This window comes from Panthera pardus, unplaced genomic scaffold, assembly GCF_024362965.1.
Source record: "Panthera pardus isolate Hobbes unplaced genomic scaffold, ASM2436296v1 HiC_scaffold_13, whole genome shotgun sequence".
Lineage (NCBI taxonomy): Eukaryota > Metazoa > Chordata > Mammalia > Carnivora > Felidae > Panthera > Panthera pardus.
The window spans coordinates 160,913,700-160,936,892 of NW_026526688.1; the positions used below are offsets into that span (position 1 = coordinate 160,913,700).

Sequence of the window (23,193 nt, forward strand, 5' to 3'; positions counted from 1 at the left end):
CATGGTGGACGTTTCATAGATGTTTACTCGTTCAAGTGTTTATTTTCAACATCAGATGAGGAAGACGGAGGCAGTTAATGACATTAGTGTTTTGCTTCTCTAGGTACCAGACCATGCTTGACTGCTGGCATGGGGAGCCCAGTCAGAGACCCACGTTTTCTGAGTTGGTGGAACATTTGGGAAATCTCTTACAAGCTAATGCTCAGCAGGTTCGTGACCTCCACCCAAGAAGCGTATACAAGGGTTCCTCTCCTCCCTAGATCTCACTGCCACCACTCTGTCCTCTCAGCCACTGAAAAAGGAGCCATATTCTTGCAGATCTGAGCAGCAATGATTTTTTAAAATCTATAATTTCTCTTTTAGATAGATGAGATCCTAATGAGGTCCTAATCCATAACCTGGGAGCAGACCACTCGTTCCTCCTGATGTATCTTTTTGTTGTCTTCAGATGCTCTCCTAAAGTTAAAAAAAAAAAAAAAAAATCGTTGACCCACAGAATATCAACAATGGGTGGGATTTCAAGGAATTTAATACACTGTGAAGGCAAAACTGCATCTGAACCCTGCAAAATACAAGGCATTTTTCTTAGTAAAATCCCAGGCCCCCATAACTTTCATTGGAGGATTTTAGAATTGTTAACCTTTACCATTAGAAAGTTATTTAATCTCCAGTCAATGCCTCTTACCACCAGGAATGGAAGCCAATTTCCTCCTGCTTTTCTTTTGAACAGGTAGGGAACAATGGGTCAAATCTGTTTTTATCAGTAAACCTTTTGAACGTTTAAAGGTATCAAATTGCCCTTTATTTCTTTCTCTTGATGAAATAATGTTAAATTGTGCAACCTTTTCTCAGAAGACCCATTTTCCTGCACATTTATTGCTTTTCTCTAGCCTGTCATCAGATTTTCCATTGCCTTGAAATGTAGAGGCTAAAATTGGATGATCTGCCCTTTAAAAGACCTGGCTCGCGTAGGTAGGGCTTTGTGAAGAAATGATTCCTCAGCTCTCCGTGCTTTGCCGCTACGCGTATGGCCCCAACCTGCTTTGTCTCCCTTGTAACCACAGTCCTCTATGGCTCCCTTACTCATCTTGTTTTTATATTATCTCTTTTACCGTACTTTCATATACGTGTCCCTTTCAAGTGCCCTTTTGTTTTTGACAAACCATTTTGAATGTTGTCTTAAAGTTCTACAGTCAGATATGAAAGCGACCTGCCCGCTAACCAAGAAGCCCCCTTGGCCTTTGTTTTTCATGAAAAGGCTCTTGAGGGGCTGAAGCCATAACAATAGCATCGCTGTGTTTGTTGTTTCAGGATGGCAAAGACTATATTGTTCTCCCGATATCAGAGACTTTGAGCATGGAAGAGGATTCTGGACTCTCTCTGCCTACCTCACCTGTTTCCTGTATGGAGGAAGAGGAAGTGTGTGACCCCAAATTCCATTATGACAACACAGCAGGAATCAGGTACTGTATATGGTCAACATCCCCTAGGGGAGCTGGCATGTCAAGGTTCTTTGGGGAGGGGATGGAAGGAAGGCGTTTTCTAAAGCTGCTGCACCCCACTTCCACATTTAACCTTAGCCCCAAGGCTGCTATAAAGGGAAGTGCTCCTTGAAGAGGGCCGGGGTAGGTGAGTTTCTTCCCATCTGTGGTCCACATTGCTGCCATAGCTGTTCCCTTAGAATTCTAAGCCCTGCAGCTGCAAATAGCTGGAATGCCATAGTTTGTTAATCTCCAGAAAAAGAGGCCAGTTTTATATAGACATCTGTATTTAAATTATCCCCATGTACTCTTTTATTAATGTGAATTAAACGGCTTAGGAAAGATTCAGGAAGGAAGAGTTTTATGCATATATGAAAACACACTTGTGCCTCTCTGGCTAGGGTGCAGTCTGCCAGGGGGATGTGTCCTGAATTTGACTGGACAGCACATCTTCCGAAGCCCCTCCCCAGTCTGATTTTCAGCATTTTATTTGCATAATGGGACTTCTGGGCTTATTTGAAACACATGCACTGCAGTCCTCGCCTGATTTGTAAAGGGGTTCTGAAGGCAGCTTCCTTTCTTCTCTCTCCCAGCACCTGTGCATGAGGCAAGAGTCGGTATGGTTTCTGCCATATAATAGTCAAATTGTCTTTTACTAAGCCTGGGACGTCGTGTCTTTGCTTTGTTTCTTTTCCCACTCTTTTGGGTGTTTTCTTCCTATCACTGGACCCCCTGACAGCACAGTCCAGCCTGCCCTCTTGAGTGTGCTGTGGCTGTAGGGAGGGGCGCGGAGCTCTAGGTCCGCCAGGCTGCCAGGGAGTGGGGGAGGAGGCCCCCTGGACCCCTTGACCCGTGGGATCCCACGGGGTGGCAGGAACACTGCCGGAGTGGGTAGAAGCTGACAGGCGAGCTGCCCGTTGAATCTGTGTCAAGAACTTTCAGCATTTCTCGAAGAACTTTTCCTTACATTATCGGATTTTGCTCACGGGATAACTCTCAGTGTTAGGCAAGGTAGAAACTATGATCTTTTCTTGATGTAGATGTTGAATGTGAGGATTCAACACAATTGAGGATTGCTCAGGGCAATCGCTTGGTGGAAAGAAAACTTGGTGGTTAAAGATCCAGATTTTAGAGGCAGGTAGAACTGGTTGGACCCCAAGTATGCCTCTTAGTGACCTGGCGCACATCTTCACTGGGACCCAGGTGAAGACACTGGTGTTCAAAAATTATTATTTTGAGAATTACATGGTATATTGTATTTCTAAGTGGCTGGCACTCAGAGCACTCAGTGCACGATAGCGATTAAGCAAGCTGCTTAAAATTGCATCTCCCAGACAAATCCAGTTCCTCTGATACCTGTCTGAGTCCTATTGTCTGCCACACCCAGTGGGACCCTCAGAGAGAAAAATTAATGAACTGAAAACCAGTAATTCCACTCTCATGCTTAAAAACCTTTAGTTCAAAGAGCTTGGGTGGCTCAGTCGATTAAGCGTCTGACTCTTGGTTCCAGCCCAGGTCACGATCTCACAGGTGATGGGATCGAGCCCTCTGTGCTGACAACGTGGAGAGACCGTCTGTTTCTCCCTGTCTCTCTGCCCCTCCCGCCCCCCCCCCCCCCAAAATAAATAAACTTAAAAAACAAAACAAAACAACACCAAAACCCTCTAGTTCAAGCTTGGCTGGCCTTCTGGGGGTGGTAGTTATTCCTGCAACACCACTGCCTTCTGCCCGATCAGAAAGCCATTTGATCATCAGCCATATTCCTAGGGTTTTTTGTGACCAGGTGGAGTGAGGACCTGAGCCGGCAGCCTCTTGGCTCGCTTGGACGCTTTGCATATGGTGCCAAGAGTCGATGAAGTCATGTTGGTGTAATGGAAGTGCCGAACGCAATGCCGGATCTAAGTCAGGGCTGCTAACACTTATCCCCAGAAGCATGGACAAATGTGACACCACACTCTGAGCATAGGCCTGGCTCCGATTTTCTGTCTGTGATTTTCGAATTGGCCTTTTCCAGTCCAGTTTCTCTTTTAGCCAGCCGTAATTTGAAAAATAAAATGGAAATTGGAATCTTTTGTCTGCACCCCCTCTCAGCTGCCTCCACCTTTTTTCCTTTTGTAAAAACAAGACTCCACAGTCACAGTTGAATCATCGGGGTTAAAAGAAACCCAGAATGGAGGCATCTGCACATGGCATACCTCATGTTGAGGCTCTCTTTGGGTTCTGCTTCCCTGGGGAAGACCAGAGGTGAGGCTGGGGTGCTTCTCGGCGGACTTGTTCTCTCTCCTTTTTCACATTTCCAGTCAGGTTGGAAAGCTGAGGAGTCTTTCTCATTCGTTTCCTCTTTATAGTTTTCAGTCTCATTGCATTATAAATAGAGCTGGACAGAGGCACTGCTGTGGGCACCGACCTCCTGATCCGTGGCCCCTTTAAATTACTTAAAAATATTTGTTCAACATTTATTTGGGGAAGAGGCTGAGAGGTGTGTGGGGGAGGGGGGAGTGGGACAGATCGCTGGTGTCTAGACTCAGCTTTGCCTCTAATTTCCCGTGTGGATCAGCTCTGGCCCCAAGTTTGCATGCCTTCTGCAAGAAAACACATATTAATTGGACTCATCTTTCTATGAGGGCAGTTTGGGGACCATCTGTGCTTGCTCCATCATTTCCCCAGGGAGTTTCACCTCCTACTCCAAGCAGCTTATCAAAGATTTCTTTTCTCTCCCAGAGAAAGGTTTTGGCACATACCATTTTTCTTCATTGTGGTTAATTGCTGGTGATGATTAAGCACTCCTGTGGATTGATGTCTGGGACTGCCTCCTGGCTAGATGTTCCTGAATTTGGCTGTGAGATCAGATTGCTTGAAATGAAACTGTCCTTTCTCCACCTTCTGTCTGTCCGCTCCCCCGCCCTGTTCCCACCGCGTGGTCAGTGGGTGCGTGGGAGAGAGCAGTGCTGTGCACATAGTAGGTGCTCAACAAAGACTTGAGCAATCACATCCATTGTTCTTTTCTACTTTTTCCTTCCTGCTACTTTTCCAAGGGAGTCAGTGTGGAGTAGGGCAGCAAAACAAAACGAAACAATGGGCTTTAGAATCTGAAGGCCAATTTCATATCCCAATTCTAGCCATTTCCTCCCTAAGTCTCAGCTTCCTCGACTTTTTTCTAAGACAGCTGCATTTTTGCCCAAGCTTACCCTCTCTAGTTGATTCTATATCCTGAATATCTCTGGGATATGTCTACTTCTCTAAACCCTGTCGGCATCACCTTTCTTAGGCTGCCCTACTTTCTCCTAGATAATACGTGGAAAAGAGCCCCCTAATTGGTCTCATGGCCTCTGTTTTCACCTTCCTGTACCCAGAGCCATCTTTCTAAAGGGCACATCTGACTTTGTTAGTCTCAGGCTTCAAATCTTTCAGTGGCTGCTTATAACCCTCAAAATAATAATCCAGATATTTTAGTTTTGTGATTTTGGACAAGTTCCTTAACGTTTTGATGCTTCGGTTTCCTCATCTGAACTTGGCATAATAATACCCACCCCTGACAGGTACCATTTATGAAGGTGCTATGAGATAACATTTGAGGAGCATTTTAGCACAGTGCCTGGCATGTGGTAGATTCTCAGTAAAGGATTCCTGGATCAGGAAATGAGCAAATGAATGATTAACTGTATGGTACCAATCGTTTTTGGCAATAGTCCGGACTGGACTCAGGAGAAGTGGGCTTTTCTCTCTCTCCTTATTTATTAGGTCCTCCTTTAGGTGGAGTTTCCTGAGGGAAGATGTCACTGGTGAACCTCATTCTCTTCTCTCCGTAAGGGGAGGAACCAGCCTCCTGGGGCAGGGGAGGGAGACTCGATTTCCATTCTCCTCCTTTGGCTCCAGCAAGTCCTCACTCCACTTGGTCACAGAAAACACAAGGAATACGTAACATGTCCAGGAGCCTGCCTGGAGGGGGTGGGCAGTATGCAGGGACGAGCGTGAAGAGTGAATTTGCTGTCCCTTGCTGTGAAACAGACGGACTTCCTTTCTCTCCACTTGGGCTGTCGGTGATCTTAACAGGATCACTCAAGACTCACCCAAAGCCACATGGTAGGGAAGGAGCACCCCCAGAAAACAGGTGATATGGTGTCTGACAAGTCCCATTCTTTGAACTCCTGAAGGAAGCTGGTATCCTTTGGAATTCAAGGAGGAAAACAAGCTTTGGCTGATAGAGCGTCGTTCCTTCTGAGAACATTTGCCACCCACCTCATCAGTCCTCCAGATATCTTTGTGAGTGAGGGAGAGAAACCTATTACCAACACATTTTAGAGGCAGAGCCACCGAGGCAGAGAAATATTCACGACTTTCCCAAGTATGTGTAGTCAGTGGTAGACTTTGAAATAGACACAATATCTCATGACTCTTAAACCACACTGCCTTTTCCCAAGACCAACAATTCTGTGGGCTGAAAATAGGGGATTGTGAGACAGCCCGCCATCCCATCTACGCACTAAGCCTCAATTACATGCAGAAGGAGGAGGTTGTCTCCAGACCCTGCTGGGTTCAGTGTCCTTTCCGGAACCCAGGTGAGATTCAGTAAGATCTTCAGGTGTCTCCTCTGCCCGTCTTTCACTGAATGGTTGCTCTGCGAGCGTTACCTAGAAAAACGTTTCTGGAGATGGCCAGAAAGATGTGTAACACTCGGCAGTATGTTGAGAGCCCGGTGGAGGAACCTCAGGCCATCAGGAAGCCAAGCAGAAGGCAGTTGATCACTTGCTTTGCTGATGTTGTCTTTAGTCCAGCCCTGGTCCTCAGAAATATGATTCAAAGGAACGGGAGCTCATCTAGGCCCCTCACTTATATTATACTTTTAAATAGGCTTTTACAGGAAATTAAGCCTTCAGTGTGCGCTAGCAGAGAAAGATTTTTGTTTTGTTTTGTCTTTCTTTTTCCAAAGGATGTTTTGAATGTTGCTATTAAACTTGTGGTTGAAAGATAATGAACTTAGGTATCACTTTTGGTATCTGCAGCCAAATATACCACCACTAAAATATAAATATTTGTTCTTTTGCAGTCAGTATCTGCAGAACAGTAAGCGAAAGAGCCGGCCCGTGAGTGTAAAAACATTTGAAGATATCCCGTTGGAAGAACCAGAAGTAAAAGTAATCCCAGATGTAAGTACATCTTTTAAAAATAGTCTTAAAAACAATACAAAGGATGAAATGTTAGCTAGATAAATATTAGCCTAAGCGTTAGAGTCTTGGGGCCTCATTATAAGGCTGTCCTTGAGGGTATGTGTCATGGGCTCATTATGGAGGTGGCACTGATCAGCTCCCCCCTTGCTTTTTACATAAGTACAGTCCCTGGCCCACGTTTCTAGACAGTCTAGCACCATGCACAATTCCACTCAAGTGTAAATAGTATCGTTGAGAAAAGAGGGATGGAAACAGGTCTCCTCAGCTGCTTCTTCCTAAATTCTTTTCTTCCGGGCCTGGGTTTACTACTAGGAAGTGGTTGTTCTCCTTGTAGCTTGTACAGTTTCGGGCTATGATATCTTTACCTCCCCCTGTTGAACCCTGGAGAGTATTGTCTGATAGATGGGTTAAGAAATCAATTTAATTGGATCTCCTGGGTGGCTCAGTCGGTTAAGCGTCTGACTTCGGCCCAGGTCGTGGTCCCACGCTTCGTGGGTTCGAGCCTCGCATCGGGCTCTGTGCTGACAGCTCAGAGCCTGGAGCCTGCTTCGGATTCTGTGTCTCCCTCTCTCCCTGCCCCGCCCCTGCTTGCACTCTGTCTCTCTGTCTCCCAAAAATAAATAAATATTAAAAAAAAAAAAAAAAGAAATCAGTTTAATTAATTGGTCAGTGTGCACACTCATCAATTGTGCCATCTCATTGTCTCTTAAAAAGGACAGCCAGACGGACAGTGGTATGGTTCTTGCATCAGAAGAGCTGAAAACCTTGGAAGACAGAACCAAATTAGCTCCATCTTTTAGGTAAGGCTCAGCCACATAGAAAAGACAAAGCTCAACAGGAATTTTTGGAAGGAACTTAGGACTTTTTATAGAGACAGTTTTCCCTTTTTGTGTCTTTGGTAGGTAGTCAGATTTGCATCAGCTGAACCAATAAAGAACTGAAACTAATCAAACAAATAAATTACCTGGCATACCCAAAAAAGAATCTGAAATTAATTAGGGTATTTGGTCAGTTTTTATGAGAATTTATGAATACCACGGTATTTTTATATTTATATGGTCAGTGGTTTGTATGGTACTGGCTAACAAAGGTCATTGGATGCAATCCATCAAATTGAGATGATGAAAATCTTTGTGGACTCCGAAGAATTTTCAAACCTGTACATAAGTGAGTGCATCTGTCTTTAGAAGTATGATGTATAAAAAATAAGCCAGTATCTATTTGTTTGAGATACTTAAATATTATTGGGTGGCTTATTTGGCTTGTTGTTATTATTGGCTAATTTGTGGGGAAAATACAAAATTTCGTGTTGAATATGATTTCCCCCATGTGGTTTTGTAGGAATTTGTAGTTGTTTTGAATAGACGTGTCTGCTTTTAACCTAACAAATAAATGAAAATCTGTGTAAAAATAGCGAGATGAAGAGCAGTTACCTGTTTGTGAATGAGCTCACTCTAGGTAAGAATAGAGAAGACTTTGATCTACTTGTAATTGAACCATTTTATAAAATGGGAATACCTACGGGTTATGAGGGATGTTCACTTAAAGAAAACAAAAATAAAATGAGCCACTGTGCAATTTTTTGTTGGCTTTAGGCCCAAGGTAAGAAATTGTTCGAGCCAATCATGTGTTTCACTCATTGATTTAAAATGTGTTTATTCAGCAGTGACTATGTGCCAGCTACGATGCCATTGTTTGAGGCATTAACCTCATTTGACTGAGGTTGGATTGAAAGAGAAATTGTGTTTCTAGTTATTTGAAATAACTTTCAAACTATATATGAACATAGAGTGAATGAAATATTTTTTTGGTAGTTTTTAACACGGATAATTTGGTAAAACACGTATTCGGGGGGGAAAAGACCCGTACCTCAGAACGGTTTGAGAAAATGTAAATCCTGAAGTTTTCCGCTTTTAGGCTTTGACATGATTATGGTTTGTCGTGATGCCATGCCACTGAAAACATTCTCTCGTTGCTGCTGAGTGATCCAGGCCCCCAGTCCTTCCAAAGAATGTGGTTTTGATGAGTAAAAAGCAGTTTTTGACAGTCTGGCTTGATTGCACACACACGCTTCAACGTATTCAAGTTTAAAGTTGCTCAAGAACTTTATTAACACCGTGCACATGCCTTGTAATCCCTAATTGACAGTGTGAGGAAAGCAGAAGTGGACTTTCAGAACCTCCCAATTTCCTTTCCCATCATGAAAGAGTCCCTTTGGCTCCTATCATTGTATACAAACCTGTCAATCTGCAAGGCCATAAAAACGTTCCATTGGTTGGAGCCTTTGCATAACTCAGGAGAACTGCCTTTCATCTCCTCGCAGCCTTGAAAGACTTGGACCTGAATAAGAGGACTTATCTGAAACTACTAGCTCATGCTAGTACCTGAAAATAGACATCGTCCGAGTGAACCTGATACGCTGATTAACAAGTGGGAAAGATAGGGGTCGGTGTCTCCAGGGAGATTACAGCCCCCCCCCCCCCACCCCCGGGGTCGAGAACGGGGTTAGGATGCGAGGGGCAAGGACTGCCTTCTCTCCGCCAACTCATTTGGTTTCCATGTCTTCCACAGTGGACTGATGCCCAGCAAAAGCAAGGAGTCCGTGGCATCCGAAGGCTCCAACCACACGAGTGGCTACCAGTCCGGGTATCACTCCGATGACACAGACACCACTGTGTACTCCAGCGAGGAGGCAGAACTTTTAAAGCTGGTGGAGATTGGACCACAAGCTGGCAGTGCAGCCCAGATTCTCCAGCCTGACTCTGGACCCGCGTTGGGCTCTCCTCCTGTTTAAAAGGAGGCACCCACGTCCCCCACTCCTGGAAATCAAACGAGAGGTGCTGCTCAGATTTTCAAGTGTTGTTCTTTCCACCAGCAGGAAGTAGCCACATTTGATTTTCATTTCCTAAAAAAGGACCTCAGACTGCAGGGAGCCAGTCCCTAGGCATTTCCTAAGAAGATGTTTGTGACTCAAGAATGTGTTTGTGTTTTCTCCCAGTGTTGACTTTCTGTTTATGCGTTGAGAAAGCATGTCTGATGCCTCTTACTCTGGGTCTCTCCGTGGGTTATAACAAAAGGAGTTCAAGGAGTGGCTGCATCTTTCATGAAGTGGCAGGACCTTGGCAGCTGACCCGTCTCTGTAAAACCAGAAGATAAACCAGATGATGTGAGTGCTTTAGGTGTTGAAGATGGGAAAGACCTTGAGGGCTGAGTCCGTCCGAGAAGCTCTGTTTGGGACACGTATGGGTCCTCAGCCAAGTCTTACGTGTGGGGTTTGGGTTGGCAGAAAGGAAGATGTTGGCTTGCTCTGAGAGCGGACCGGAGCTTTCAGATGCATTGTGTCGGCCCTGGTGGAGGTGGGCACGGGGTCTGTTAGGAAATGTAAAGGCTTCAGACGAGGTTACTGGTTTTAGAAGGTTGCGTGCTCTTCCCCGTTGGGCTAAATGAGAGCTCCTTGGGCTGTTTCCGACTCCTAATGAGAGTTCCTTCCGGACTCTTACGTGTCTCCTGGCCGAGCTCCAGGAAGGAAATGACGCAGCTCTGGCTCCTTGTCTCCCAGGCCGATCCTTTATTCAGAATGCCACAAAGAAAGGACATTCAGACGGAGGCTCCCTGTCGTGTGGAAGCGTTCTGACTGTATAAACCAGCTTCTGGTTTCTTCTGGATGAATACCCACCTATCTGTCCTGATGCGATATGTCTGAGCCTGAATGCAGTAGGTTCCGTATCAAGCTGTGGTGTCAAAGCTTCAGGAAGGATTTTACTCTTTTGTTCCTTCTCCCCTCCCTGACCCTTCCCTCTCTTCGCACCCCTGATCGGTCAGCATTTTAGTAATTTGGCCTCTACACTCTAGTCAAAGCTGATTTGGTTTGTTCACTCTCTGAATGACTGTTAGCCAGATTTCAAAATCATTTTATCACCAAAGGTTTAACCCCATCTCTTGTATTATTTAGGCTTCTAACACGTAAAGCTATTTCTACTGGTTTCTGCCCTTGTTCTTTCCTTTTTAAAAAAGAAAATGTATTTTTCATTTGGTATCATAGTGTGAGATGCTGGAACCATGACTGTAAAACATGCTGTGGCACATATATTTATAGTCTGTTTATGTAGAAACAAATGTAATATATTAAAACCGTATATTATATATGAGGAACTTTGTACTATTCACATTTTATATCAGTATTATGTAGCATAACAAAGGCCATAATGCTTTCAGCAATAGATGCCATTTTATTAAAAAAAAAAAAAAAAACTGAAAAACTCCAATGAGTCCCTTTGCAAGGTTGTGTTTCTGTTCTTCTCATTTTGCTCACTTCTAAAGTGGAGGAGGGGGCGTCAGAGATAGTTGCCATGTGGTTTTTCATTTTTGCTTGTTTCCTTATTCTGATAAAGGATATTTTCATAAAGTAGTTTATATTTTTGAAACCAATAAATGTATTCTCAGTAAAAAAAAATAACACAACAGTGTAATATGATCGCAGCTATTTGGAGGGAAAGCACTTCTGCCTTTACCCCTTCCTCTTTCATTGCACAAATAATTCACACACATGTGAACTCTCATTATATTCTGAGCATTTTTGAGATTCTTAAAACATGGATGGAGAGATATGTTCTAAGCACTCTAACAGTATTTGTGGCCTTCCAGTAAACCCTGTGCCTGTCACTAAAGCCAACCATGAACATCAGAGAGTGAGAGATCCTGAGACAGGTGGCCAGACCCAGGCACTGGCGGGAAGTGTGGAGCCTATTTGTCGTTTTCAATGGTGTTTTACTCTATACTTAAAGTGTCAGGACATCAGACCCAATGCCGCCATTTTGAGTGATTATTTTACCTGAATTCGTTGTGTGATTATCTAAAGATCACTGGCATCCTTGAGTGTCCCTACTCTTTGAGGTATTTTTTTTTTTTTTTTTTTAATTTATTTTTGGGACAGAGAGAGACAGAGCATGAACGGGGGAGGGGCAGAGAGAGAGGGAGACACAGAATCGGAAACAGGCTCCAGGCTCCGAGCCATCATCCCAGAGCCTGACGCGGGGCTCGAACTCACGGACCGCGAGATCGTGACCTGGCTGAAGTCGGACGCTTAACCGACTGCGCCACCCAGGCGCCCCCTTTGAGGTATTTTTTAATACAAGAGTTGTAATGTTTAGATAGTCAAATACACCTATCATTTTTTGTGGCTTCTGGGTTTTTTAATCTTAGTGCAGAAGTTTTTCTCAATGCTAAAATAAGTTCTCAATGTTCTCCTATCACACTTATGTCCGTGTGGCATTCATTTTTGTATATGGAGTGAGGTAGGAATCTAGCTCTGTTTTCTTCAAGCGGTCATCAATCATGGCAGGACCACATTAAATATACCTCTTGATTAAATAACCTCTTTTCCTCCATGGTTGGGGAAATACACGTTGTACCATTTTCAAACCCTATCATCTCATGGAGGCATTCTGTACAGCTTTATGATGGAGAAGAGGGTGGCCATGGGTGTCTGTGACTCCCGGGGCAGAGCTTACAGATGTGGGCTGTTGGCCGGGATTAGTGGGTTAGGGTCTCTGAAAGACTTTGTTTCACTATCCATCAGGCCTGACCTCGTCTTTCCCGTTAGGACAGTGTCATCCAGTAAAGGAATGGAAGAAGAGTCTAGGCGGTTCAAGATAGAGACGACCTCATAGGAAAAGAGAATTTTCTTCATTTTAGGAAAAAAAGAGATTCTGTTTCTCATAAGCAGCCCCTGGCACTGTCTCCAATGCCTGGAATTTGGATTCAGCTGAAACTTCACACTTTATAAAGAAATGCTTTCAGCACCTCAGGCAGAATGATTAGGAGGTGAGGTTTGGCGCTCTCCTTCCTCTCTCCTCTGTCTTCCGAGACCCTTGTTCTCAGCTCCTTTTCTCTCCTCATTTGCCCCTGTATTTAAGGGAACCTTGTGGCCTTTTAAAGTGCTTCCTTCATGGTCTTATTTTCAGAGCTTGAATTGGAGACATTTGATGTATTTTAGGTACGGCTCCGTCCCCACTTGGCTCCTGGCCCCTCTCCTTCTCTCCCTTTTCTTGCTTTGTTCTTCTGCCTCCTTTCAAACTCCTCTGGCCCTTCACCTTCTGTTTCTCACTTTCCACTAACCTTCCTCTGCTCTGCTCCCTCCGGCTCCACCCCCTGCAGCCTTTCTCTTACATCATGGCAGGACAGAGAGAGCTGTGGGGGATTTAAGTTCATTACCCCACTAAGTTTTCCTATGAAGGCACATTCCTTTGTCTTCTTCAATGAAAGAAAAGAAGAAAAGTAAAAGTCCCAAACCCACAACTTCGTAGTTAACCCTATTTTCCTGTTTCCCCCAGCAAGTCTTTTTACCTCTCGCTCACGTATCAGTCTCCAAGATGATACAATGTAGGCAAACCCAGAAAACTAAAGCCTTTGAGAGACTGGCTTTTCAGATACATCTTTGCACATTTGCATGCCCTTTTCCTGTAGGGGCAGTAGGCGTATAACGTCTATGCTTTCTCCCATATGTAGTAAGCACCGCTCAAAGGGGGTTCTAATCTGTTTTTATAACATTGCATTTTCTTTTTCTTTCCTCTCTTTTTTTAAAATTTAAATTCAAGTTATTTAACATGCAGTGCAGTCTTGGCTTCAGGAGTAGAACCCGGTGATTCATCTCTTACATATGACACCCAGTGCTCATCCTGAAAAGTGCCCTTCTTAATGCCCATCACCCATTTAACCCACCTCCCACCCCCCACCCCCTTCCAGCAACCCTGAGTTTGTTCTCAGTATTTAAGAGTCTCTTATATGATTTCACTCATATGTGGAATTTGAGAAATATAACAGATGAACATAGGGAAGGAAAGGAAAAATAAGACAAAAACAGAGAGGGAGGGAAACATTGCATTTTCTACATGAATTTCTTCCACATAAGGGCTTATACATAAGTGAAAATCTGGGCAGTCCTTTTTTTTAAAAATTTTTTAATGTTTATTTAATTTTGAGAGAGAGAGAGGAACAGAGTGGGAGCGGGGGAGGGGCAGAGAAAGAGAGAGAGAGAGAGAGAGAGAGAGACATAATCCAAAGCAATTTCTAGGCTCTGAGCTGTCAGCACAGAGCCCAAAGCGGGTCTTGAACTCATGAACTGTGAGATCATGACCTGAGCCAAAGTCGAATGCTTAACTGACAGCCACCCAGGCACCCCTGGGCACTCTTTTTGAAAGCAGTTTTAAGTCCAGTTGTTTTGGAATATGTTACAGAACTCTCTTAGGTGATAAAGACATTTAAAAAGGCAAAAAAAAAAAAAAAAAAAAAAAGTCATTTACTCTGGGTTTGGTGAGAATACAGAGAAGTGGAAGAATCTAGGAGGAGGACCCAGAGAGAAATCAACAGCCAGGATGGCCAGAAGCTCTGGAGCGACCCTAGTAGAACATACCAGTCCCAGCAGAGGTCTGCTCAGAGATAAGGGCTCTGAGTTAGAAAAAAGTAGTCTAGGGACGACCACGGAGAAGGCAACTATTACGGTAAACTGTGATTCATATCAAACAAATATTAGTGAGAAGACATCAAATTGTGCCTTAGATTTTATTTTCTTCAGAATACTATGTGTGACCTCTGTGTAACTTCTTGACACAATTAAATCGAGTAGTTTCACTCAAATGTGTTTGTTTAAAAATAGGAATGAAAATCTGTGATTTGGTTTTTTAACTTTGACTTCATTGGTTTATTTCAAGGACTTTAGAACCTAGGAACAGGGTACTTAACCGATGACAAACGTGCTTACTAACACCAATGAGCGCATACCCTCATACCTTAATTGTTTGAAGCTCAACTTTTAGATACATCACAGCAGAAAAAGGGCAGGGAAGAAGAAAACCAGACTTTGCTCCAGTATTGTTCCATTCTTTGCTGTGTTCGTCCTCTCCCTTCTTCAGGAAGTGACATTTAGGGAGAATAACCTCAGGAACGTGGGTGGGTTCTTCAGCATTACAGGTTCTCTCAACTGCCTGAGCCCATGTGGAGCTCACAGGATATGGGGCACAGAAGGACTCATCCAGAACCCTCTGTGCTATCATGGAGCATCTCTGAAGCTGACATGCCTTATCCCGACAAAGGAGGTTGAAAACATTCCATTCGTTGCCACAGAGAGAACTTGAATGGGATGCAAAATAGGGAATTCTGACTAGATATAGGGTGAGTGATGATATCTCACCTTTGTCCCCTCTCGCTGACAAGAAAATTAGCAGATGGTATCTTGCAGCACATGTTGGGGGCAAGCAGATCGAACCCTTGCATAGAAATCAAGTACCAAGATTCAAGTACCTTGCTACTAAATTTTTAAAACGAGTAATATTTTATTTATTTGTTTGTATTTAACTATACTTACAAGAAGCTTGCAATATGTCCGATACTCTTTTTTTAAAAGTTTATTAATATTAACTCGTGTATTTCAAAAGGACCTTAAAGAAAGATGGAGGCATCACAAGGGAGACTGGGAGATGTGCAGATCACCTAAGCAGGCAGTGGTCCTAACTATTCCCTTAGCTACATGGGTCAAGAGTTATCAACAGGACCATCGAGAGGAGGAACCCCAATCTTATTCCACAGCTCTCTGCATATCCTTATGATCTCGCCTTAAATTGAGTGCAGTTCTCATTATTGGCACATTCTTTATTCAGTCCTTCTTGAGTAAAGACCTGAGTTCAAAAACCTTTTCAGGTATTATAATACATTGATTCCACCATGGTGGGGGAGGGGGAACTCAACCTGACTTTAGAGTCAGGGTGCGCAAGAGAAAAACCAGGTAAGAAGCCATCTCACAGAAGGCTGAAGAAATTAGGTTTATATTTGTCTGGTTCGCCTCATGTTGCAAAATTTGCATTTGGCTTGTAAAGCGAGATGAGATTCTGATAGGGCTCCAGAATTCCATGTTGGCAGGCATTGTATAGCAACACAGAAGGAATCTTTGGTTTCATCATAAGTAACATTGCATTGTCCTTTATACTACTGCTCTACATTATAAACTTTTCCAGGAGGTAAAAATGCAAAGTGCAGAGAGAATACATTCCATCATTGTTGTTAGTTTTACTAGAAATTCTTCAAGAGGGATTATTTTATATAATGACTTCTTCTTGGGCATTTCAAACTATTATCAGGTAACATGCAACATTTCATAAGCACATCTGTTTCACAGATCAAAGTGTACTCCTGCATAAACTGCCCTGAGAAGCTTTCAAGTAGCCTGTGCTTGAAGTCAATAGAAGTGAATTTTCTTTTTAGTCAATCATCGAATAGATGATTGTGCCTTTTCCCCCTCTCTCTCCTGTGTGGTATGGTTGGCAACTTGCCTTGAGGATCTGTCACGAAGAGAGAAAAAAAGATCCTCATTCTTCTCTTATCACCTTATTCATCAGTGAATTTCTGCGTTCTGCCCAGCTTTCGTTCTCGTAGTCGTTTGCACCAGAGGAGAGCTTTTCTTCTTTGACTGAAGACCAAGGCACCAGGAGGTCATGCCAGAAAACATTCCTGAGTCAGATCTGACAGAATTAGTTACTAATGTTAACTTAAAGTACAGTGAGAATTAGTTTTGGATGACATAGGAATTACAGTAAGTTTAGTCATGACGGAACAGAATTTCTAGATAAATATATATTAATGGATTTAACTCTCATTATGCTTCTCTGCTTCATGGTGATAGATATTTCAAGTCGCCCTGCAGTCACTCAGACCCGAGTAGCTGGAAGAACAGAGAACTAACCTTTATCATCTACCGTGGGCCCAGCATGGAGCAATGCCCTCCTCAGATATTACCTCATTAAATCCTTGCCATAGGCCCTTGTGTTAGGTGCTATTATCAACATGTCACAATCGAAGATTGGCAGTTAAGATGCGAAGCCCCAGCAGGCAAGGTCATGCCAGGATTAAATCCAGGCTACTTATACCTTGGGGACATGTTCACATTTGAGATAGAAACTAGGATGGAATCTTCTATCTTGATGGAAGGCGGTGAGCTGACTCATCCTCTGATAAATCAACTGACCAAACGAAAGGTACATGTTAAGGTGACATGGTACCTTTAAATGTCTTAGTTAATATGTGCTGACTTCAATATTCCCATCTTTCAGGCAGCTTTATCTGTAAGATAAATCCAGGAGACAATGACTAAATGTAAAAGCTTAGTGTTGCAATAAACTTCTAACTGCCAGAGGAAAGAAAGTGCTTTACTTAGTAGCTGTATGGCCTTGGGTGATTTACTTCACCTCTTTAGCCTTACTTTCCTCATCTGGATGAGGCTTGAAGGAGATATGTGTGCAAAGCACCTATCACCCTACCTGATAGGTGGAAGGCATTCAATAAAAGTTACCATTATTTTATTCTTATGATGATGCTGGTGATAGGTAAGTTAGGTAGATTGATAACTTGTTGAATGACGTTTCTCAAAAACTTTTAGTTAATTTACCATCGACAAACTCGATGAGGGTCTAATGGTACTCACTGCTCTCCCTGGTACATTATGTTTTAAAGCTTGCATAAGGATTCTCATAGCATGACGAACAAGTTGCTGGATGACAAGTGCCTGGGAAGACTGTAATGTGATAGAGTCAGGATTCGGAAAGAAGTCACCGGTCAGAATTGAAAGGCTGAGTCAAATAAGTCAATTTGATTTTTCTGCACCGTGTTTGGGATGGGGCACCATGGCTCAGCGACAGCTTTAAATTGGTTAACAAGTATCAGTTTGGCAAAATTGGTTAGACAATGAATGACCAATATGCTAAAACTCCGTTTGTCAAATGATCGGTTTGCCCGATGATTAACTCATCAAGCTATATGCACCACTAAACGCAAATCTTTCAGTATTACTTATAAAGTTGACAACAATTTATATTGAAGATTTGTATAGGTGATTTCTGTGACGCTGTAATGGACTGGTTGTTACTCTGTCTTCATAGCAGAATTTTGTAGAATGCTCAATTTTTGAAAAGTTGATGGGCATAGGCTTAAATTTCCCATGGATATATTTAACTGTTTTTCAATTATTCATCCAAACTCACCGATTTCAGCAAAGATTCTATTATATGTTGCCATTAATATGAAAATTCTGTGAAGGGATCCAAGCTAATCATATCAGTAGGAAATGATGAAATTTTCTTACCAATTACTAGAAATGCCAAATTAAGGTTTGTATGCCAGTTGAAGCATTGTTGAAATGACATTCAAAAGGAACCAGAAGAACTCAAAAGTGGCTGGCGTGATTCCATTATATTAAGAATGTTACTTCCATCCAGACAGACATTTTTGTCTATTTTGTTCACGGCTTTATCTCCAGGGCCTTGAAAAGTGCCTGACAATAGTAGGTTCAATATTTGGAATGCAAAGATAATATCAGTCATTTGGTAAATAGAATTTCAGCCAACTGGTCCTCAGCAAATTGATTTTTAGCACTTTAGCTCACACACCTAGGCACCAGCAGGGGCAAAAAAATGCAGGGCTTTTTGTTGACTGTGTTTTCAGGGTGTGTTGGGATTTTCAAAGAGGTGAGGAAAATTTTAAGCTGTGTAACTAAGCAAATACTTGGAGACCAAGGGAGGGAGTCACCCCACTGTCTCCAAGCTGGTCAGATCCACTTGGATTCTGATGCTCCATTCGTGTAACCACATTTAAGAGGTAACTTGACAAGTGGTAGCATACCCAGAGGAAGGTTACCGGGATAATCTTATATAGAGAATGGTTGGGAAACTGGATATAATTAGATTGGAGAAGATTTAAGGAATATGCTCTCTTTTAATATACGAAGAGGCTTTCGTGGAAAGTACTCTGACTTTCTTTGGTCTTCCCAAAGGGCAAATTCACTCAATGGATAGAAACCACGAGAATGGCAGGCACTGTGTTAGCAGGTTCCCAGTCATATGCCCTTTCCTTTGTGCTTCATGGATTCTCCCTTCCCTGGAGTAAGTAGATATTGTTCTGTTCTGTAAGGTTGTCGGAGAGGGGTTAAGAAGTTGTAAGGAGTTAAGGGATCAGAGCACCAGTTGGACAAGGTGACCTCCAAGTTCCCTTTCACCCCAGTGTATCAGAGACCAAGAAGCAGTGCTCTCAAGTAATACAGCGTCAGTTTCCTCGTTCATAAAATAGAGATAATAACACTGCATATCTCATAGGGTTATTGTAAATAGTAAATGATGTAATGGATGTAAAGCACTTAGTTCAGTGTCTGGCACATAGTAAGCACTCAACAAATGGCTGACCTATTATTCTGAATCAACGAGAAGGAATGTACTATATCTCTACCTTTCTTTTTTCAAGGGGTGATAACCAAGGTTTTAGTCTCAAATGGTTAAGGTGGACGCTTCTAAGAGCTTGCAAAGTTCTTCTGAGGGCAGGGAAGTTATTTTTTTGTTTTCAAAATAGCTGCTTCCACAGATGACGCCAAATATATATACAACACTTCAGTCTTTGCCGTGGACTCCAGACTTCTGCTTTGTTCAGTGGTCTGGGCGGGATGGAGACAGGAAGAGGCACTGAGACACAGTGGCCAAGGAGTTGCAATCCAGGCTGGGTTAAGCAGGGAAGCAGTCCCGTGAGTCACAGGCTGGAAAGCGCCGGCAGAGCCCCTCTGGCTCCTGAGCTCCTCACACTGGGAGACATTTCCTGCTCTTTGCACTCCCAGGCCCTCCCCTCACCCAAGAGTTCCTTAAGACAAGGTCTTTAACAGAATCGTTACAACCCAAGGGAAGGAGTGTTTTTAGCGTCTGCCAAGGCTGGGAATCTCCCAGGCCTTGAGAAAACTGTGTGAGGCCAGATGATTCTCCTATTGGGGCCTGCATTGCCATCTTGGCCAAAGGAAGATGGGAGCATTCCCTTGTTTCCTCAGGGGTTGGAGAGGCTTAGCTAGCCTGTAAGTTAAAAAGCCAAGTGTTACTACCAAAGTAGTCCTTCCACAGCACCCTTGGAAAGGGCAAAGACTTCACTTTGGCTTTGGATAAGGTACCCCATAATCCCCTGGGATTTGCACACTCCAGCTCCATGTTGCATGAAGGTCAAAATAGGAAGCCCATGTCACCTGGGGAGAGGAGCTAATGTGGGTCATCTTGGTCCAGACTCAACCTTTGACAGGTTTATGGAGGGTGGAAGGCTTTGGCCTCCCAGCTGGTTCAGGGGACTCTGTTCAGTCCCCTCTTTAGGCCTGCAGACGGATTAGGCTGCAGACTTTCCTGTGGTCATTTGGAAACTGCACAGGACCTCTAACATATGGCCCTGATAAGGATCTCCCTCTCAGAGATAAGGAACTGTTTAAGGGAATCTGGGGAAGCCTGGGGACTTGTTTCCATAAAGCTGGACAATGTAAAGTGTAATCCCTACACCGATGTAATTAGCTGTTAAGCATATTAAGTAGTGAGGAAGGGGTGCTTTTCTGGTTTACAAATTCATGCGAGTCCACACTATCCACACTGGGGGAACTGAGGGCAGGTATCTTTTCCTGCCAGATCATTAGAACTGCAACCTGATGATGGACCAAGAGGCTGAGCTGCTGGTAGCTGCAGGCGACCACGAGACTCCATCGGACCTGGGGAGCCACAGCCAAGAAACATGTTTCTGTAATTTATAATACATGCAACATAATACGTGTAATTTATAAAACATGTAATATTACGTGTTCCTGTTAACACTGGGGGTCCAGAGAGTCATCTCTGAAGGAGGTTTCCAATAAGTCATACCAGGGTTCACTATGGCGGCCAGCTCACTTAGTGTTTTCTGCTCACCCAAGAGCGGTGGCCCTGTGGTTAGGTTGCCAGATGGTCGCGGTGAAGGCTGAGAGCCCCACCAGAACTGTCAGTTGGACGAAGCTGCAGCCTGTCAGATGGAAGTCTCATTTGTGGCCAGTTAGCTCCAAAATGTGACCTCGCTGCATGTCCTGATGGCACCTCCATGTTCCTTCTGTTGATTCAATATAAATAATAACACCAGCAACACTAATAACGGATAATTATCAAGAGCTTGCTCTGTGCTGGGCAGAGTACTTAGCAGTTCTATATCTATTATCTGCTGTATTTCTCATAACAACCCTCTGAGTTACGTACCAATATTATCACCTCTTTACAGATGAGGACACTGAGGTTTAGGTAAGCTAAACTTATTTGTACAAAGCTCTACAGGTAGTAAGTCGTGGATGCAGGTTTTAATCCCAGAAGCAGATTCAGAGCTAAAATTCATAACAAATACTTTAAGGCTCATTCGAAACCTCTCTCTGTAAGCCTTGTAGAGGAATCTGCCATTTCTCAGACTCCAGTTGATATCAAGTTCCACCAAAAATAAAATGTACTAGAAAAATATGTTGGTAGAGTCCGTGACGATACGCTCTTCTGTATTGCCTCTTTGTCTGCCTGGTCTAGCCTGATCTTTGGAAATTCCTTTGGGGATTTTCTGTCATAGTTGACCGAATGTTGTTTGGGACCTTTTTGAGATGATGAGAGAGCAAAGTGATCAGAAAAGCAATTGTAATCGTGTCTTTTGAGTGTCTTCAAATTTTATAGAGAGAGGGCATCGTAGGCAAATAACCAGCAGTTGGAGCGGGATGCTAGGGAGAGCCCTGCAAGCTAGAATTTGGGACTGGTAAGCAAAATCCAGAGAAAGTCTCTTTCCTTTGAAATGGCCCACTAGCCCTCCAATGGTCAGGCTCTCCGGAGGTCATGTGCCTGGGGAGGATAAGATGCTTAAGGGTGGCGGTTGGCAGGCTACCTTTTTCGAGTTGACATTCTCTTTCTCTTCAGGCCTCCTTTATGCACCTTCCAATGAGAAATATTTGAACACTAAAATTGTCCAGTCTGAGAATCCAATTTGTATTCACTGCAGAGGCAAAGTGCAATGTGACTGTTTAGTGACACAATTGCTCTCTTTAAGATGTTGGCTGGATCTCTGATCCACTGACTTGTGTCGGGAAATTCCTAGGGACCGAATCACTCTAAGGGGAATGATTTCTCTGAAATGTCAGGAGATTTTCCCACCAGGCACTTAATTACAGTTTAGTCCCAGGCTACTTCTGACCTCCGCCGCAACTTGCGGGGGTTCTCAGTCCACGGTCTTGCTCGGGCCCTGCACTGTAAAGCACTGAGTTCACACAAGGGGGCAGTGGGCTATCCTGAGCCTTTAGCACAACAGGTAACAGACTTGGGATGGAGGGGAAGTGGCTTTGTGGCCAGCAAGAACCAGGTGGGCCCGGAGTAGAGTGACCAGGTCAGCCAGGCTATGCCGAGACGAAAACACAGCTTACTCCGTATCTTATCAATTGCCATTTTGCGTGATTTACGACAGCCCAGTATTAAACGTAAGAAGTGCGTGTGGGGGCGAGGTAGGGCAGGCATGGAGGGAAATCTAAATGCCGAGGTACTCATTTCCAGAGCCTTCAGGAGATAACGTCCCACCAGGCGCTGCGTGGGGCACTTAGGGTAGCCTTGCCCTAAGGTGGAGTAATAATCACAGAGCGATCTTAACATTTTCTGATAAAGCTCTCCCTCTTGCCTACTGGCAGAAGCTGATGAACATTACATTTGAGTTAAGCGCTAAAAGCAGCAGGGAGCCTTGAGATAAACCACTGCAATTATTAACTCGCTTGCTGTTTAATGGCACGAAAACCATCAGTAGTGTGGTAAGCCCGACCGGGTTCCCACAGTGATCCTGCCTTCTTGTGGGCCTGGCTTATTATGTTTTATTGGCAACCCACAGCTTGTGTTAATTGTGCGGCCATCTCCATGAACAGTCAGTCGCTGACAGGGGCAGGGTTGTCTCTACTCAGACCACTTTGCTTCCTGGTTAGAGAGAGCGGTGGGTCAGTCGGAAAGCTGCCATTCTCACTTGAGGCTCTTCGGTTCCTCCACCCCCTTCCCTCCCTGTACCCACCAACTGTTGGCACACACATGGTGCTTTTGATAACCTGTGCTGAGATTGGATGCCGTGGCAGATTTTATCTCTGAGAGCTTGTGGAACTCCTCTCTTAAGCAGGCACTATGTGTAACAGCCTTCTCGCTAAGAGTGATTTTATGAATATTCTTGCGTGAGAAAAGCTTTTTGAAGCTTGTTGGCAATTTATAAAAACAGAATGTGTGAAGATTCCAGAGCCCTGTACCTACCACAATGTACCAACCAAACACATAACATATTTAAACATTGTATTCACTTGATAGTTATAACTAAACTCGATAGCCACTAAATACAGTGACATCGCTGTGCGAAAGATAACTCTAAACAAAATAATTTTTGAAAACAAATAAACACTTTCATAAAATGAGCAGATTTAGCCACATCCTTGATCCTTAACGTGTAACAAGTAGGCAGTCACATGGACAGGCTCTGGGTGGGTTTTCTTAGCCCCCCCCACCCCCCACCAAAACAAAACAAAAACAAACAAACAAACAAACACAAAAACCAGACATCAGTAATAGTTTATTTTAGAAGCAAAGTCCTCAGTCTCAGGAGAAACCTGTATGGGAAAACCCCCAAGCAAATCCTTGCCTCGAAGGTTTAAGGAAAACAACGATGGAGATGTCCGTGAAGGTGTCTTTATCAGTCAAAAT

The 23,193-nt window shown here is 43.6% G+C and overlaps 1 protein-coding gene and 1 pseudogene across 1 annotated transcript in view; one reads left to right on the forward strand and one right to left on the reverse strand.

Annotated features, from left to right (window-relative positions):
- Positions 1-10,797, forward strand: part of KDR (kinase insert domain receptor) — a 46,842-nt gene extending 36,045 nt beyond the window's left edge. The window contains exons 26-30 of the mRNA XM_019469663.2: positions 104-209; positions 1,312-1,463; positions 6,529-6,628; positions 7,364-7,449; positions 9,221-10,797. Of these exons, the coding sequence (XP_019325208.1) occupies positions 104-209; positions 1,312-1,463; positions 6,529-6,628; positions 7,364-7,449; positions 9,221-9,443 (667 nt within the window). The 3' untranslated portion in view covers positions 9,444-10,797. The remainder of the gene's footprint in view (positions 1-103; positions 210-1,311; positions 1,464-6,528; positions 6,629-7,363; positions 7,450-9,220) is intronic.
- The window catches only part of LOC109275169 (mitochondrial-processing peptidase subunit beta-like), a 50,242-nt pseudogene continuing 36,779 nt past the window's right edge, over positions 9,731-23,193 (reverse strand).